We start from the raw sequence: 16,577 nt of genomic DNA, 5'->3' as shown, positions 1-16,577 counted from the left end.
AGGGCGTATGGCTTCTGGGCTTTTGCAGGAGCCCACAGCTGAACCTTCTTTTATGAGTTATCTCCTCCAATTAGAGTGAGTTCCTTAAAAGCAAGAACTCTTTTCATTCTTCTGTTTGCATCCTTGGCGACTGGCACAGTGCTTGGTACATAGCAAATGCTTCAATAATTACTTTTCATTTGTTCATGGAATGATGGGCTTTGGAATTAGAACTTCATTTAGAAAACCTGGATTTAAATCCTTATTCTGATACTTACTAACCATGTGTCTTTTGGGAAAGCCACTTAACATCCCTAAGCACCAGGTTTCCTTTCTGTAAAAAACATTCCCTATCTCACTAGGCTATTGTGAGAAAACTACTTTGTAAATATAAATCAGTATTTAAATATGCATTTTTATTATCATCCTCACCCCTTCGGACCTTAGTGTAACAAGGCTATCCTTCACATACAGCATTCAGGGTGTCTTTGTATGGGTCGAAGGGAAACAGAGTAGACATCTTGAGACTGTCCTCCACATGTAGCACGGAGTATTTCAATGCGTGGCTTGAAAGGAAGCAATATAGACATCTCTAGCCTCTTCTTGCTTCACTGTTCTCCAAAGGAGACTTTATTTCCTTCCAGGAGGGCAGAGATCACCACTCTGCTCCTGAGGGAATATGGGGTGGAGGGCACTAAGGGGTGGTACCAGACTGGATTTATAGTTTTCTGTTCCCCTAAATATTTTTAGCCTAGAGGATATGATTTTCAGGTCCACGCTAAACTTCTGATAGATGTTCCATAATGGGGAAATAAGGACTTTCCCAAGCTCTATATCCAAGACTTAATTCCCTTCCCACCAAATACCAGTTCCAGTATAACAAATAGCAAAGAAACCAATTTGTCCAAGTCAATAGCAAAACAAAAAACAGAAAAGGTAAAGGTAGGAGAATATATACCAGAGAGCACAGAGTGAAGGAGTTCTCCCATTGGAAGCAAGATAACTGCTCAACCAAAGGAATCCTAGAGCTCACCCAAAGGGGAAATCCCCTGAAATCTCTAGCGTAGCAAGCTGAAGCTACACTACAGGCTTCTCTCTGGTTGCCTTCTTCCCAGAGTCTCATTCTCCCATCAGCAAACTCAAGTAGGGTTGGCATGGTCCATCTTGTCTCCTGAAGCTACTGTAGAGTCCCACACAAGTCAACGGCCCACAGAGACTGAAGGGACCTGTAGAAAGTCAAGAGACTGAACCTTTCCACTCTCTCCTCTCCACCTGCAGCCCTCTTCTCACACAGGTGTAGACGTTGGTCTCCGCTAAGGAGGCCAGAGTCCCAAGCTAATGCGCTTTGGCACTTGGATTATATTTGAATCCACATAAGTAGCAATTTGAAAACTGAAGCCCAAGGAAGGTCATTTGGGAAAAGTCATTCATTCAATTTAATTCAACAAACATTTAGTAATCACCTGCTACATGTCAGTGATGGGGACACAATAAGGAGGCAAAAGACAGTTGCTGCCCTCAAGAAGCCCACAGTCTGAGGGTGTTAACATGCAAACAAATGTATACACAAGCTACATAGAGGACAGACAGAAAAGCAGCAGAGGTAAAGCACTGGAGGGAAGGTTTCCCATAGAAAGCAGGATGTCAGTTGGGACTTTAAAAGAAGCTAGGCAGGGCAGTGGTCCGAGGGGATGGACCTTCCAGGACAGAAGAAAAACTCCCCTCCAAACATCTGCATTTCAAAGCTGGTGACTTCTCCAGCGGGGAGGTGGGCACGGAGGGAGGATGAGAATTTGGAACTCTGAGGTTTAAAAGAGAACATTAAAAATGGTTTTTACGTGTGATTGGGGGGAATAAATACTAACCCAAGTTCCATGAGCTAGCTCTCAGCATTTATCGAGCACCATCTATCTGCCTGGCACGGGCGCGGAGGCGGCTTCCATTCTTTCGGAGGGGGGCAGGCAGGAAGCACCGCGTGGTGGTTCGAGTCCCCCCTTCTGTCTTGGGCACAAGTCACTTTGTCCGCGTTCCCAGAGAAGTAGGTCCAGGGTTGTGGCCGTGGGACCATGACGTCAGCACGATGACGTAACTCGCAGCCGGCTTGGCCTCCAGGGAGGGAGCGCTGCGCCACCGGACCGGAGAAGGCCCAGGGTGCCGTGGGAGACCCTGGCCCTTTCCGGCTAAGGTCTTTTCAGGTTCTCACTTGAGTGAGAAGACCCATTCCAAGAGGCTTCTTTAAGTAGCTGCTCAAAATCAAACTGGGAGAAGACCGTCCCAGGTAGAATGTCGGGGAAGAGTCACTAACCGGAGGAAATAAGGGGGGGCAGCTTTCTGAGGAGACACCTTTCCCTGCAGGAGCTTTCCCCTCCCCCCGCCCCCCAGATTCTCTCCCCCTTGAGGGGGATGCCTCTTTTTTTTTTTCTGGAGGAGATATTTTGGTTTTCTTGGTTTCCTGGAGATTTTTTTTTTTTGGTTTTTTAACCTGGAGGAGATGCTTTTGAGCGGAAAGGACAGAATTCCGGGCTTGAGAGCCGCGGAGGAGACGGACGGAAAGGGAAAAGGAATCTCCAAAGCTCCCGCCATCCTCCCGCGCTCTGACGTAGAGACCGCCCACACTGGAGGAAAACGAGAGCTTTCAGGACACGCCCCCCCCGGGCCCCTCGCGCCTGCGCACCAGGCGGGGGCGGGGCCTCGGCGGCTGACGTTGCGGGACGCGCCGTCTCGCGCCGTCTGGCGGGTGAAAGCGAGGCTTTGGGGCTATGGCGGCGTCCTCGGTGGGGGCGCTGGCGCCCTTGGTGGCGCAGCTGTACGAAGCGCAGGCGTTCAAATTCGGAGACTTCGTGCTCAAGAGCGGGCTCTCGTCCCCGGTCTACGTGGACCTGCGGGGCATTATCTCCAGACCGCCGCTCCTCAAACAGGTGGGATTTCGCGGGATGCCCGGAGGGCGCCCTTTGACCTCTTCCCTTCCCCGTAGTCACGTGGTCTTATTACTTTATTTTTCGGCTCGGATCTCGGATTTCTAAAGCCAGCCCGGAGGAAAATCCCTTTTCTTGTGCTGATCGGCACGCGTTTTGCCATCGATTACCTAGCGAGGATTCTTGTTGGAGACGTTAGATGAGTCGGACCGACGCCGGACCTGAACGCACGTGTCCGTGGGTCCTGGGCCGCCTCCCGATGCGCTGGCCGCGGGGCGTGGGCCGTGGGCGAGCCTTGCAGTGACCAGTCCTTGTGGTTCGGGCGTGTCCAGCCCCTCGGAACCCCCCGGACCATACTGCCCGTTGGGTTTTCTTGGTTTGCCATTTTACAGATAAGGAAACTGAGGCACCGAGGGTTAATTGACTTGCCTAGGGTCACGCAGCTAGAAAGTGTCCGAGTCTGGATTCGAACTCAGGTCTTCCCGACCCCAGGCCCAGCGCTGTATCCACTGAACCATCTAGCTGCCTCTATAACATGTAAACGTTTAGCTGTACGCTTGGTAATGATCATAGTAGCCAGCATTAGGGGGACATGCACTTAGAGATACCACAGTATTTAACATGGTGATAGCACCCTTCTCTGGGGGCTGGAAAGCCCTGGGCGGGCCGCCTGGCACGTGGGCACCGCTGTACCAGCCCATGGTGCAGAGGAGGGGGGTGGTCTTCCCGACTCCTATCCACCGCATAACGTGGCTGCCTCTTAGTCATCTCTGTGCTATTACTGCTGAAGCTGCACTGCACTGCCCTGTCCTAGGCACTGTGTTGTGGGGCAGTCAAGACACCTGGGCCCTCATATTTGCTCCCTAGTTCATTAACGTCATGAGCTTATATGCCTGCCGTCTCTGGGGCAAAGCTCCCGTGCTGGCGCAGCTTCTTCGGGAGGTGCGGAAGGGTCTGTATCTTTTATTTTTTCTTAGGGAATCTGTGTTGAAAATGCGTGTTTCTAACTCATAAAGGGGACAAGCTAGGAACTGGATATCTTCAAGTGAATTTATCATCAGAGTTCTTTGACCTTGGCCATGGTCATGTGAAGAGGGCCACAGTGTAATTTCTCAATTGAGAGCTTTGTTTATTTCTGCAAAAGGATGTGGCAGAGTAGTATCCTTTCTACATTCTTCAAATTGCCCTTTGATTTAGAACTCAAACTCTGACTTGGGGGAGTCCGGATGCCTGCTTTTCTCGGTATGGGACGCTTGCTTGTGTGAAAATTCATTGCTTTGGGTCAGATTGATGAAGTGCTACTTTGCAAATTTTTAGAACCAGGTGACCCAGACTGCAGCTGTGGTTCAGTTACAAGCAGTACTTACTGCTGTTTGGTCCTTTGCAAGTTACTTAACCTCTCCAAGGTTCACTTTCCTTTATCCGAACAATGAAGGAGTTGGACTAGATGACTTCTTAAAGCACCATTACAACTGGAAACTTAGTGTTCTCTGATCTCAAACTTTTTAGGTTATAATTATTATTAAACAGTTTGGGATGATGGGTTTGGCAGAAGCCCTTGGGCAAATGGATAAAGAAAAGTCTTCCATTTCCTCCTCTTCCACCTCCTACATTTATATCCAACCCAAGGTTCTAAGACTGGTCTTATTTAGCATCTTTCTAAATTATATGGGGGAACTACTGGACTATAATCAGCTGAAATTTGCGTAAGACAATGAACACTTCTAGCCAATGAAAGTGTCGGGTGAAGAATAATTATTTCTGGGTTTTGTACAACTTGTTATTTACAAAACATTTAATATGCTTTATCCTCTCTAATAATAAGAACTCATGAGGCTATAAGATAAGGCAGAAAAATTGTCAGATGGGTTAAAAATGGTGGATTTGGATAAGTACAGAGTAACATTCAGGTAGAAATAATTCAGTCTCTGCTTAAAGGATGATGTTCTTCAGTGTTAGCACTTAGGGGCCTAGAGGGTCACTGAAGACTTCCCCAGAGGTTGTATTTAGCTCAGCATACTGCCGTGTCCTAAAACAAAAATCCAAACATGATTATTAAGAAATGAAGCCAAACACAATAAAAATCAAATCTTTATTGCATACTCCCTTTGTGTATTACCTTTCCAGGCTATTTATATATTACCATACCTTCACACTGTAGTTAAAATAATTTTGAGAAAGTTTCTGGATAATTTATTAATCAGGTCAGCACATTATTAATTAAAAAGGATGATCATTTGGCTGTCTCTCTTAGACCAAAGACCCCTTATGGTGGTGGGCTCACATTTTATATGCCTTTTGAAGAGTAGGTATTTTCAAGGGGTGCCAGTCAACTCTGATTGAATAACACAATGGGAGATGGGCTATCTCAGGGGAAATGACTTAGGTCAACCAAGTCTTGGTCAAAGAAACAATTTCTGTATCACCTGTCTTGAAAGAAACGGAAACTCAACATTTTCCCCAGACCTCTCCAAGCAAACACAATGAACAAATACATCCATTAGGCCAAACTTAGAATTTTTTTTCCTGTCTGATTAGATCTTGGCCTGGATAAATCTTTAAGATTCATTTCTACACTGGTTGGTTTCTGGATGGGGAAGTAGAAAAGGGGAAAAACCTTGGTTCCAATACAGTAATTAGTTATTAAATACAAGAGAGAAATACCCATTTCTCACATTACGTTCAGTGAACCAGTCATACTTGCTTTGGTGCTTTTCCTTCCATGCAACTTGTCTTTGCACAGGCAAGTCTCCTATACCAGGAATTAAAAATTCCACTACTTACTAGCTGTGTGACCTTGGGCAAGTCATTTGATTTAAATAGAATGAATGCATCAGACTAAATGAAGTGTGAGGGTCTATTCCATCTCTCAAATTATTTTATTTCTGTCTCAGGTGAACAAACACCATTATAAAGCCTATAGAAGTTGAGATTCTTCCGTCTAGAGAGACAAAAGCTAAAAGAAATGAGCTTGAAATCTGTAAAATCATGAAAGGTATAGAAGCAGTGACATAGAATTGAATACCATCATAGTGATGGAATCATATCTAGTGTGTGTTTTCTTCCAGGTTGCAGATATCTTGTTTGAAACTGCTCAAAATGCAGGGGTCAGTTTTGACACCGTGTGTGGCGTGCCCTATACAGCTTTGCCTTTGGCAACAATCATCTGCTCAACCAACCAAATTCCAATGCTCATTCGAAGGAAGGAGACAAAAGATTATGGTAAAAATTATCATCATCATAATAGCTAACATTTATATAGCATTAACTAGGTACCAGACACTGCTAAGTGCCTTACAATTATTATTTTATGCATGAGCATAATATTTCAGGTGTGGGCTAATTCATAATAATTGTTTTTTCAGTTGTATGTATCATACCTAGCATCTAATAGGTGCTTAATAAGTGTTTGTCAGAATGAATTAAGTTGATTTTTTTTTTGATCAAGTTATATACTCCATGGGACATACAAATTGTTTTCTTACACTGGAGTTTATTGTGAATGAATTGCTGCAAGTTATATTACTGTTTTGTAAGATTTTGTGATGACATTGTAGTGAATTAGCAGGAGAAAATAAATGCTTTGAATGGCTTGAAGAGGAAAGTGTCTTGTACAAACCTTACCAATCCATCAAATTTTCACTAGGCTTTCCTTCATTCTAGCTAAATTTGTTATGGAATTTGAGAGTGGAAAATGCCTTCTCTATCATCACCTAATAGGATCAATATAGCAGTGTGGTCTACTGCTCTTTTTTTGTTTAGCTGTTAGCAAATAATCTTGTAGAGCAGCATAAACTCCATGTGGAATTAATTATAAGGAAGTATCTTTTCTGACACATAAGCCCCATCATTTAGGATTCTGAACTTGTAGTTAGCCCACATCAGTCGAAAGTACTGATCTAAGGGTGTTCATTCCATCCTGGTACTGTTGTTCTAATGTCATCTCTTCGAACCTTAGGTTTTTTTAATCTGCAAACAGGGTAATATTATTGTTACTTTATCCCTTATAGTTTTTAATAAGAGATGAGAGCTATATAGATGTTAGTATTGTTACTTCTGATGATAAGGCAGTTGCTCCTGATGAGACAGGGACTTGTTATTTATCCATAATTTCCTTGATTGTCATCTTTATAATCAAATTTTTGTAATTAATTATAATAGTAATTACAATAGCAATAAATGTCAAATGTGCTGAAAAGAACCTGTAGATGTGCTTCAGAGCAAAATGTTTGGGATGATCTTGCTGAGTAGTTGAAGCTAACTCAAGATTGGTGGGAAGAATAAAGAAAAGAGTGCTGATAAATAGGAGGAAGCAAGGAGGCAGAGAAACTTAACAAAAGTGTTAGTCACTATTAAATGAAAATAAAATAGTTCAGAAACAGTAGGAATCCGTTCAGCCTTCACTAAAATGTGTTTCTTATGAACAAAACAAGGTAGAGCTTTATTGTAGCTGGCAGGCCATAGTCTGTATTTTTGATCAAAGCCAATAGAGTCTTTTTTCTTTTCTAGGTACTAAACGTCTCATAGAAGGAACTATTAATCCAGGAGAAACCTGTTTGATCATTGAGGATGTGGTAACCAGTGGTTCTAGTGTCTGGGAAACCGTTGAGGTCCTTCAGAGGGAAGGTTTAAAAGTCACAGATGCCATTGTGCTACTGGACAGAGAGCAGGGAGGCAAAGCCAAGTTGCAAGAGCGGGGCATTCGCTTACATTCTGTGTGTACCTTGTCGAAGGTCCTGGAGATTCTTGAGCAGCAGAAAAAGATTGATGCTGAGATGGTTGGGAAAGTGAAGAAGTTTATTCAAGACAACATCTTTGTAGTTGCAGAGCAGAATGGCGCCATCCCTGTGAAGGAAACTCTCAAAGAACTTAGCTTTGGCATGCGTGCCCAGCTCCCTGGGACCCATCCTATTGCCTCAAAGCTTCTCAGGATTATGGAAAGGAAGCAGACCAACTTGTGTCTTTCTGCTGATATTACTGAGGCCAAAGAGCTGTTGCAGCTGGCATCCACTCTGGGTCCCAGCATCTGTATGCTCAAGACCCACGTAGATATTCTGAATGACTTCAGTCTGGAGATCATGAAGGAGTTGAAAGATCTAGCAGAAATCCATGAGTTCTTAATATTTGAAGACCGAAAATTTGCTGATATAGGAAACACAGTGAAGAAACAATATGAAGGTAAGAACTGTATTCCTTTAAAAAATTTGTAAACATTTATTCTCTTCCCCACTGCTCCTCTTCCCCTAGTAAGCAATTTTTTAAAAAGAAGTATTGGCCATGTCCATAACCATATGTCTCTTTCTGCATTTTAAGCCCATCACCTCTGGCAAAAGGCGAGTGGCGTGCTTTGTATTAGATCTCATTGACCAGAACTTGAAGGTTCATCCAAGTTGTTTTTCTTTGTGATGATATGGTCTTTGTATAACTTGTTCTCTTAGTTCTTTTCACTTCACTCTGTATCAGTCTATAAAAGTCTTTCAAGTTTCCTCTGAAATTATCCAGTTTGTCTTTCATTTCCTACAGAGTTGTTTAGTTCTTCCCCAATTCTGGATATCCTCTTAGCTTATAGTTTTTGGCTAATGCGAGAAGAGTTGTTAAAATTTTTTGTGTGTGTGTTTGGGTGTTATTTTTCTTTCTTTGATTTCTTTGGTGCATACACACACATGCACGTACATGCTTAATCGTGGTATAGTTGGGTCAAAAAAACATATTCAACTTAGGAACTTTTTAAGCCTTGCTCCAAATTGCTTTCTAGAGTGGTTAGACCAGTTCACAACTCCACGAGCAGCACATTATTGAACCTGTTTTCCTGCAACCTCTCCAAAATTTATTATTTTTCTTTTCTGTCATTTTTGCTAATTGATGAATATGAGGTGGAACATCAGAGATACTTTAAATATCATGAGTTGTTAGTGATGTGGAGCTTTTTTTTTAATGTGGTTGATAGCTTGGATTTTTTTTTATTTTTGAAAACTGCCTATTCAGATTCTTTGACCATTTATCTGTTGGGAAATAGGTTAGTATTATAAATTGGATTAATTTCCTTATATCTTGGATATGAGATCTTTATCAGAGAAACTTGATGCAAAGGTTTTTTTCCCCAGTTATCTGTTTCTTTGTTAATTTTAACTTACATTTGTTTGTGTAAAAACTTGTATTTTATATAATCAAAAGCATCCATTTTATCTTGTGTGGATCTTCTATCTCTTGTTTATTCTTTCTATATCCATAGATCTGAAAGGTAATTTTTTCTCTAATTTGCTTATGATCGCCACTTTTTACATCTCAGTCATGTATCTGTTCAGGCGTTTTCTTGGTTATATGGTGCAAGGTATTGACGTAGATGAAATTTCTGTCAAACTTCTTTTGGACCTCACCCTCCTCTTCTGATTCCCTTCTCACTTTTTTCATTATTACCCTTAAGATTCTTGGTCTTTTGTTCTTCCAGATAAATTTTATTATTTTTTCCAGCTTAAGAAAATAATCCTTGGTAATTTGATTGGTGTAGCACTGAATAAGCTGATTAATTTAGGTAGTGTTTTCATTTGTATTGCATTGGCTCAGCCAACCCTTGAGCAGTTAATATTTCTCATTATTTTGGATTGTCAACATTTCTGCAGAGTATATCATTGACTTTATATAGTTCTCAGGTGTGTTAGTAGATGTCTACCAAATATTCTATACCTAGACTTATACCTATAATTATTACCTATTATATACCTATAATAATTACCTATATACTTATACCTGTAATTATTTTGAATGGAATTTGTCTTTCTAACTTTTCCTGCTGGGTGAGAATTGAATTCCAAAAAAAGACAAACTTGTGGTATTCTTTTTTGGATTTTTCAAGAGAGCAGTTTTTATACTGAAGTAGTTTTCCATGTCTCTGGCATTGTTGTGTTCACATCAAATGTCTAGTTAAAAGTTGACTTTTTAAAAATTTGACTTAGGCAGTTCTGTTTGATTAGAGGCAGCTAGGTGGTTCGGTGGATAAAGCATCGCCCAGTGGGACCTCCAGAGTCAGGAGCACCGGAGGTCAAATCCGTTCTTAGATACTTACTAGCTGACTAGTATGAGCCTGGGCAAGTCATTTAGCCCATCTGCCTCTATTTCTCCTGGTATAAAATAGGGAAAATAATAACACCTATCTCCAGGTTTTGCAAGGGTCAAATGAGGTAATATTTGTAAAGCACTTCGCTATTATTAGTTTTAACAGAAGTGTCCTGCTTGTTTCAGTTGAGAAAGTGGTGTCTCCATACACTGCTCATCTTTAAAATAGAAACCACCTGACCCCCTCGGCAGACTTATAACTCAGCTCTTTAAATACATTTTCAGTCTTTTAAAAAAATATTTAATGACTAGAGCGTTTCCCTCACTTTGAAGTTGGGGGGGAGGGTGAGGTAAGAAGTGAGAAAACAGTTGGAGAGAATATGAAGCTTTGGGAATTGAGATCAGAGCCAAGGCTTGGAGGGACCAAGTCTTTTAAGATGGTTGTCAAGCTTAAGAGGTAATAAAGTTTTGATAGACATGAAAAGTAACAGTTTATTCTTTTCAATGATATTTTAGATAATTGGTATCTGAGGGCTTTAAAAGTAGTGAAAAACAATACTTCATCCTAAACCCTGTTGGATTCTCTTCATCAGCTTCAAAAGCGGCTGTAGCAGTTCTTCCAATGCCCTAAAATGTCCTTTTGCATTCCTCAAGCTACATTTATGATTTTTACTTGAAGCTCTTACATACCTACATTTATTTTCAGCTTATTTCTGCTGCAGAAAAAAATGACCTTGTTGACATTGTAAGCATATAAGGAAGATCAACTTTCAGTCCACGTTAGTGAAAAACAGTTGCACAGCTGAGCCTGACTTCCTATGGTCTTTAAGCTATGAGCCACCTACCCTGGTGGAAGTGTTAGCTTTTCAGTGACACCTTTAATGTGGAGAGCTGTGTGCAGTTACATATGCAGTAGCTGAAAGCCCTCAGGAGTGTGTGGATACTGAAGTGTTATTACTCAATTTCACATTTCTGTAGTGGTCTCTTGCTTGAACAAGTTTCAGTTGAGAGTAATCCTATCTATCGCTTTCTCTTAGGTGGTGTTTTCAAAATAGCTTCCTGGGCAGATATAGTAAATGCCCATGTGGTGCCAGGCTCAGGAGTTGTGAAAGGCCTGAGTGAAGTGGGGATGCCAGTGCACCGTGGCTGCCTCCTGATTGCAGAAATGAGCTCCTCTGGGTCTTTGGCCACAGGTGACTACACAAAAGCAGCTGTAAGTGAGAGCTTTGCAGAGCACTAGGGATAGGTGGGGAGAGGGAATCAAGAGGGAAACAAAACAAGGTTTGCCATACTATCTGCATATAGACCAAAGCTTAGGAACAGTTTTTGGGTTCTTTGTGAACTTGTGTAAGTATCCATTGCATCCAGTTTTGGATGACTGGCCCAGGATTGCCAGTAATGGGTAAAATCAGGAGACAGGCTGGCATAGTGGAAAGAAAGTCCTGGGCTTGGAGTCGGGAAAGTATGGGTGCAGGCATTTCTGGGACCACTCAACCTCAGTTTCCTCATCTGTAAAAAAGAGATAACATCTGAAGTAAGTAATTCACAAAGATTTTGTGAGGCTCAAATGAGATGAATGTGAAGGATTTTGCAAATCTTAAAATACATATAAATAGTTTATTGCTGTTGTCACTAGAAACTCCTGATGATCACTCCTCTTTTTGTCTTGTCCTATTTATATTGCTAAATGATTCTTCAGAAGTGTCCCTGAAGCCTTAGAAATTAGGGCTGAATTTACTGAACCTATAATAACTACAGTGTTGCATTTATATCAGGCTTTTAAAGAACTTTGAATACATTACCTCAGTTGAGCCTCACAACTCTGTGAGATGCTGTCATTGTCCTTGTTTTACAAATGAGAACGGTAAGGTTCACAAGGGTTAAATGACTTGCTTCTGGTTCCATGGCTAGTAACTGTCGCATGATTCAAACAGTCCTTCCTATCTCCAAGCCCAGGATACACTAGTCTACACTTCCTTTAGTATGTATGTTCACTTTGCCTAGTTTCTCTGAGAATCAAGTTTGCCAACAGTTGTCAATAATACCATTCTAGTCACTTGACAAAAAACCAAACTTTTCAAAATCTTAATGATAAATCTATTTAATATATTGAATAATTTAACATTGTTATCAAATTTCTGTTTATACCTAATCCATCTTGCAAGTGTAAATGTTTCAGTCTTTGGAGAGTCCTTCATATTATGTCCAGAGTTCCTCTCCCACATTATTCATTTGCATCAGTACATATTTCACTGTTAGTTTTGGGAAAACTTTTTTCTCACAAAGTTTTCCTACCTTGTAATATTTTATATCTTTCAAAGAATATAATACTACTTTCAGTCATAGAATTAGCAAATTCATATTAGCACAATTGTATTAGGGGACAGATGTAAAACTTAATCAGTTCACATGTAGCTCTGCTGACTGCCTATCCCTCAATTATACCATTAATCTTGGCATGCACTGTTACTCCAATATATATAGTATCTAGATTTTAAATGGCTGCTGCCAGGCATTAGAGGCCTTTGTGTTTTGAGGCCATCTTTTACAGTCTTAGGACAGAAGTGAAAGAAGACTATAGCCCAGACCTGCACAACTTGGCATTGGGTAGGACCAGAATTAAAATAGGCTAAGCTGCTTTGAGGCACCAGATAGGTTAGATTACAAACAGAATGATGATGGTTGGTTGCCGTGAGTCATGTGACAGACAGGAGAGTGCTCAGTGGCAACCCTACGTTTTTTCACAAGCCACCTGAAATCCTTTGGTGGGCTGCAGGCAACCTGTGGGCTGTATGTTGTGCCGGCCTGCTGTAGACTCAGATCTAATTTGACATGTTTTATGTCCAGTAATTTACATAATTGCGGTATGGTTCGAGACCAGAAAGTATGTTGTTCACATAAGTAAATGTCCTGTATAGCTAAACATGTTTTATCTCTTATATTCCACCAGGTGAAAATGGCTGAGGAACATTCAGAGTTTGTAATTGGTTTTATTTCTGGTTCAAGAGTGAGCAAGAAACCAGAATTTGTTCACTTGACTCCAGGTATCCAAATACAAGCTGGAGGTAAATACAGTCATAGATCATGTTATACTTATTAGCCCAGTGAACTATCATTTTTATCCAGTAATTCGTGTGGTAATTTGAGAGTGTTTTATTAGGTCAAATTTTAAATTAGTTTTAAATGAAGTATTTTAGAGTAGTAAATGCTTGTGAAATTTATATTGGGAAGGCTTAGCCCAGAAGCGTACCCTGACATCCCTATAGCCTTTCCCTCAAGAGTTTGAGGATTGTATATGTTGAGGGGAAGGGATAGGAAGTAGAGTTGGGGAAGCAGTGGTAGTGGTATTGACCAGTGTGCTGTGAGTTTAGGATACTCACATCACTCTAGCCATTTAAAATGAACACTCAGAGACTTAGTACACATGAAGAGTGGAGGGTTCTCATTTTATATACATAAATACAAATGTGAACAAACAGTTTTAAGGTTTGTTTGACTCAAAAGATTACACAGCTCAAGTAGTTCAGCCTAAGAAAAAAGGTCCAGAAAGGGGGTTTTAATGAGGATGGAAACACACATTTAAAAAGATGAGTATTCTTCAGTCTGGAAAGTCAGATATTTATACTTTTTAGATGGTTCTAATACTCATGGATGTTAATATTCCTTCCATCTTACAGTCTGTGCCATCCTCAGGCTCCTTCGGTGGAGGTCTTTTTCACCATTTATAGGGGTCACGATAATGGGCTTATGCACTACAGCCCAAAAAGCCAGAATTGAGTACATGAGAGAGTTCTTCTTCAAATCTCCCAATACTGGGAGGGGCCTGAACTCCAAGAAGTATGAGGAGGAAGTTTCAGATCATGGCAAGACTACTGAATAACTATATAGTAAACCCTGAGGCACTATATAGGTAGGGAATGAAATCTAAATAAATTCATGGATAAATTTATACAAATTCATTATAAAACAAAGTTTAGTGACACTGGTGCCACCTCAGATTGCAAAAGTGAATCTCAGGCTGAGTTGAATGTCTGCCTAGGTAATGGTTATCTTAACATTTGATGGCGTTTTTTTAAGCCTCAAAATGCCAACATTTAAAACATTTTAAAAGCCTACTGTGCAAATTTTTTTAACCATGATGTTGCATCTGCTCAGCCCAAGAGGTGGAAACAGCTTTTGTTCATGTGCCCACAGTGCCATTGGGCACAGTTCATTCTGTCGTTGTGAATTAGGGACTGGTTACACTGACAAATTCTGACTTTGTGTGTATGTATGTTTATTTGAAAAGTAGTGAATACCTGGGGATTGTGACTTCTCTCCTTAAGGCAAGTCTATACCCTTTTTTTATAGTATTTTCCTCATTTGTAAAATTGAGGGGCTGATATTAGATGCACTCTAAGACCCTTAATTCTGATTTGTTAATGGTTTATGGTACATATAAGGAATACTGAGAATATCTGAAAGATTTGCTTACAGGATAACTTAAGCAGAAGATAAAATAAAAAGGGATGAAACTGGTCGACAGGTTTTTCTGTCTACAAAAATGTTAAGTAATGTAATTGTAGAAGAGGTTTGTTTTTTGTTGTATCTGTCCAAATATAATATGTACTTTATCCCAAGTGTATAGTATAGGGTCAGTAGTATTTTTCTTTGAATACCCATATATTTCTCTCTCCCTCCCCCCATCCTTTTCAGAGAGGTTTCGTTTTGTCTTTAGTCAGGCAAAGTATATAGTGCAGCATAATATAAGAGAATGGGAATCAAATGGTCATTTTAGCTCTTGTCATAAGAAGATGAAGAAATAGTATCCTTATTTTTTTCCCAACAGGAGATAATCTTGGCCAACAGTATAACAGCCCACAAGAAGCTATTGGCAAACGAGGTTCTGATGTCATCATTGTGGGCCGTGGCATATTAACAGCCTCCAATCGTCTAGAAGCAGCTGAAATGTACAGGAAAGCTGCCTGGGAAGCCTACTTAACTAGACTTGGTGTTTGAATCTCTGAAAAACACTTTTATTTCTTAAAACATTTCTACTCGGATTCTTTGACCATACCACAAAATCAAAGTTGCAAAAACTAGGAAAGCTGCCACACACTTCAGTATTTAATAACTCGGAGACACTCCATGGTAATAAATGACATTTTCTACGGCAGCCACAGAATCTGTTACACCTTCCTTTTATTAACAGAGAAATTATTTTCCAAAATATAAGAACCCAATATGTCTCCCTAAAATAACAATGATCTTCCTAAATATAAATGAGTTGAGTCAAAAGGCTTAGAGTGTCATCATAACCCTTTTATACTTGAATATGTGTATTTTTGTAGAAGAATGCTTTGATTTATTCCCCTTTAAAAGATTAAATTAATGTTGTGTTGATCCTTTTTTTTTTTACATGAAGGACACTTCTCAATCACCTCTCTTGTCATAAAGAATTATAGTTAAGCAAAACAAACTGCACTGACCATTTCACACATCAGTGCTGCTACTTACTACTAAGAAAAAAGAGATCTGTTTCACTGTCAGTCATCTGGAGTCAGGATTGATCATTTTATTGAGCAGTTTTAATGCCTTTCGTATTTTCCTTCACGTTATTATCATTGTACAAATTATGCTTTTTGCTATGTGTACTATGCATTCTTTCTTAAGTCTTCCATCTGTGGGACCCCTTCCTCTGTCTTGGCTTTGGATTATATGCCCAATAGTGGTATCCTTGGGTCAGAGAATGTGGACAGTTAAGTGACTTTGAAGAGTCACATTTTTTTTTCCCCCAAATATGTGGTGAAACAACAGCTTGTTAGTAGCAGTAGATTAAAGTACAAAGTGATGATTTTCTTTCTTGACCCTGGGATGGAAGGGCAATGTTTCCCTCCTATTTTATAATCACGCCTTCAATGAAGCACTTCCTTTTAAACATTATGGCTTTATCAGGACGAAAGTCAGTATCCTATAATCCATAAAAATAATTTGCTGGCTACAGTAGGTGCAATACCTAACCCTTCCTCCAAGCAGGTTAGCTAGTTTTTCCTTAAAAGGAACTGAGACATTCCTCAAAACATGGTTGACTCAGGGGACTTGATGTCACTGCTGTATCACCTGGACTTTTGTTCAGCTGAATCAACTCAAGGGGTTCTCAATGTCTACCTTTGTAGAATACCCTCCTGCCATGGCTAAATAAATCTTTTTTGCCAACTGTTGAATGACCTATGGGTGTCTCACTTTGTTCCAATGTCACATCTTACTGGGGGATTAGTCTGAGCCCAGCCCAGGTCACTGGTAAAACCCTATTGGAATCCATAATCATCACTTTTGGTGTGGATGGGAAGTTCCTAACCTCCCTAGTGCATGAAGCAAGTCCTTTTGTTTCCAATGTTATTTGCCATGAGAAGTGTCCTTAGAGGAGTTGTAGCTCCTTTTCTGCTGCTTGGAAGAAATGAACTGCTTGCTGCCCTCTTTCAGAGCTCTGGAGACAAGTTTTCCCTGATGCCCAGATCTTATCATTGTACCATTCCCTGACCAACTGGCCTAAGCCGGACGGGAAATGCTCATGTGACTCAGATTTTCAACGAAGATTAAAATGCATTTCATCACAGAATAGCTTTGAGAGAGTGTAATTGTATGGAATCA

General features: G+C 40.6%; 1 protein-coding gene and 1 long non-coding RNA gene across 3 annotated transcripts in view; one reads left to right on the top strand and one right to left on the bottom strand.

The window, feature by feature from the left end:
• LOC140508836 (uncharacterized) overlaps positions 1-2,527 on the bottom strand; it is a 75,712-nt gene extending 73,185 nt beyond the window's left edge. The window contains exon 1 of the long non-coding RNA XR_011968503.1: positions 1,845-2,527. This is a non-coding gene — a long non-coding RNA (uncharacterized lncRNA). The remainder of the gene's footprint in view (positions 1-1,844) is intronic.
• A 211-nt stretch (positions 2,528-2,738) lies between these two features.
• On the top strand, positions 2,739-16,150 carry UMPS (uridine monophosphate synthetase). Of its 2 annotated transcripts, none has more exons than XM_072616714.1 (6): positions 2,739-2,897; positions 5,963-6,116; positions 7,404-8,072; positions 10,985-11,160; positions 12,898-13,012; positions 14,776-16,150. In XM_072616714.1, the coding sequence occupies exons 1-6, from the start codon at positions 2,739-2,741 to the stop codon at positions 14,943-14,945; spliced, it is 1,443 nt and encodes a 480-aa protein (XP_072472815.1). In that variant the 3' UTR covers positions 14,946-16,150. The 2 variants fall into 2 exon arrangements, with proteins under 2 accessions (XP_072472815.1, XP_072472816.1); XM_072616715.1 differs by lacking the exon at positions 2,739-2,897 and adding an exon at positions 2,976-3,846.
• The last annotated feature ends 427 nt before the right edge of the window (positions 16,151-16,577 follow it).

This window comes from Notamacropus eugenii, chromosome 5, assembly GCF_028372415.1.
Source record: "Notamacropus eugenii isolate mMacEug1 chromosome 5, mMacEug1.pri_v2, whole genome shotgun sequence".
NCBI classification, from domain to species: Eukaryota; Metazoa; Chordata; class Mammalia; order Diprotodontia; family Macropodidae; genus Notamacropus; species Notamacropus eugenii.
The sequence above is the reverse complement of the archived record's forward strand: the minus strand, read 5'-3'. Positions and strand labels throughout refer to the sequence as shown.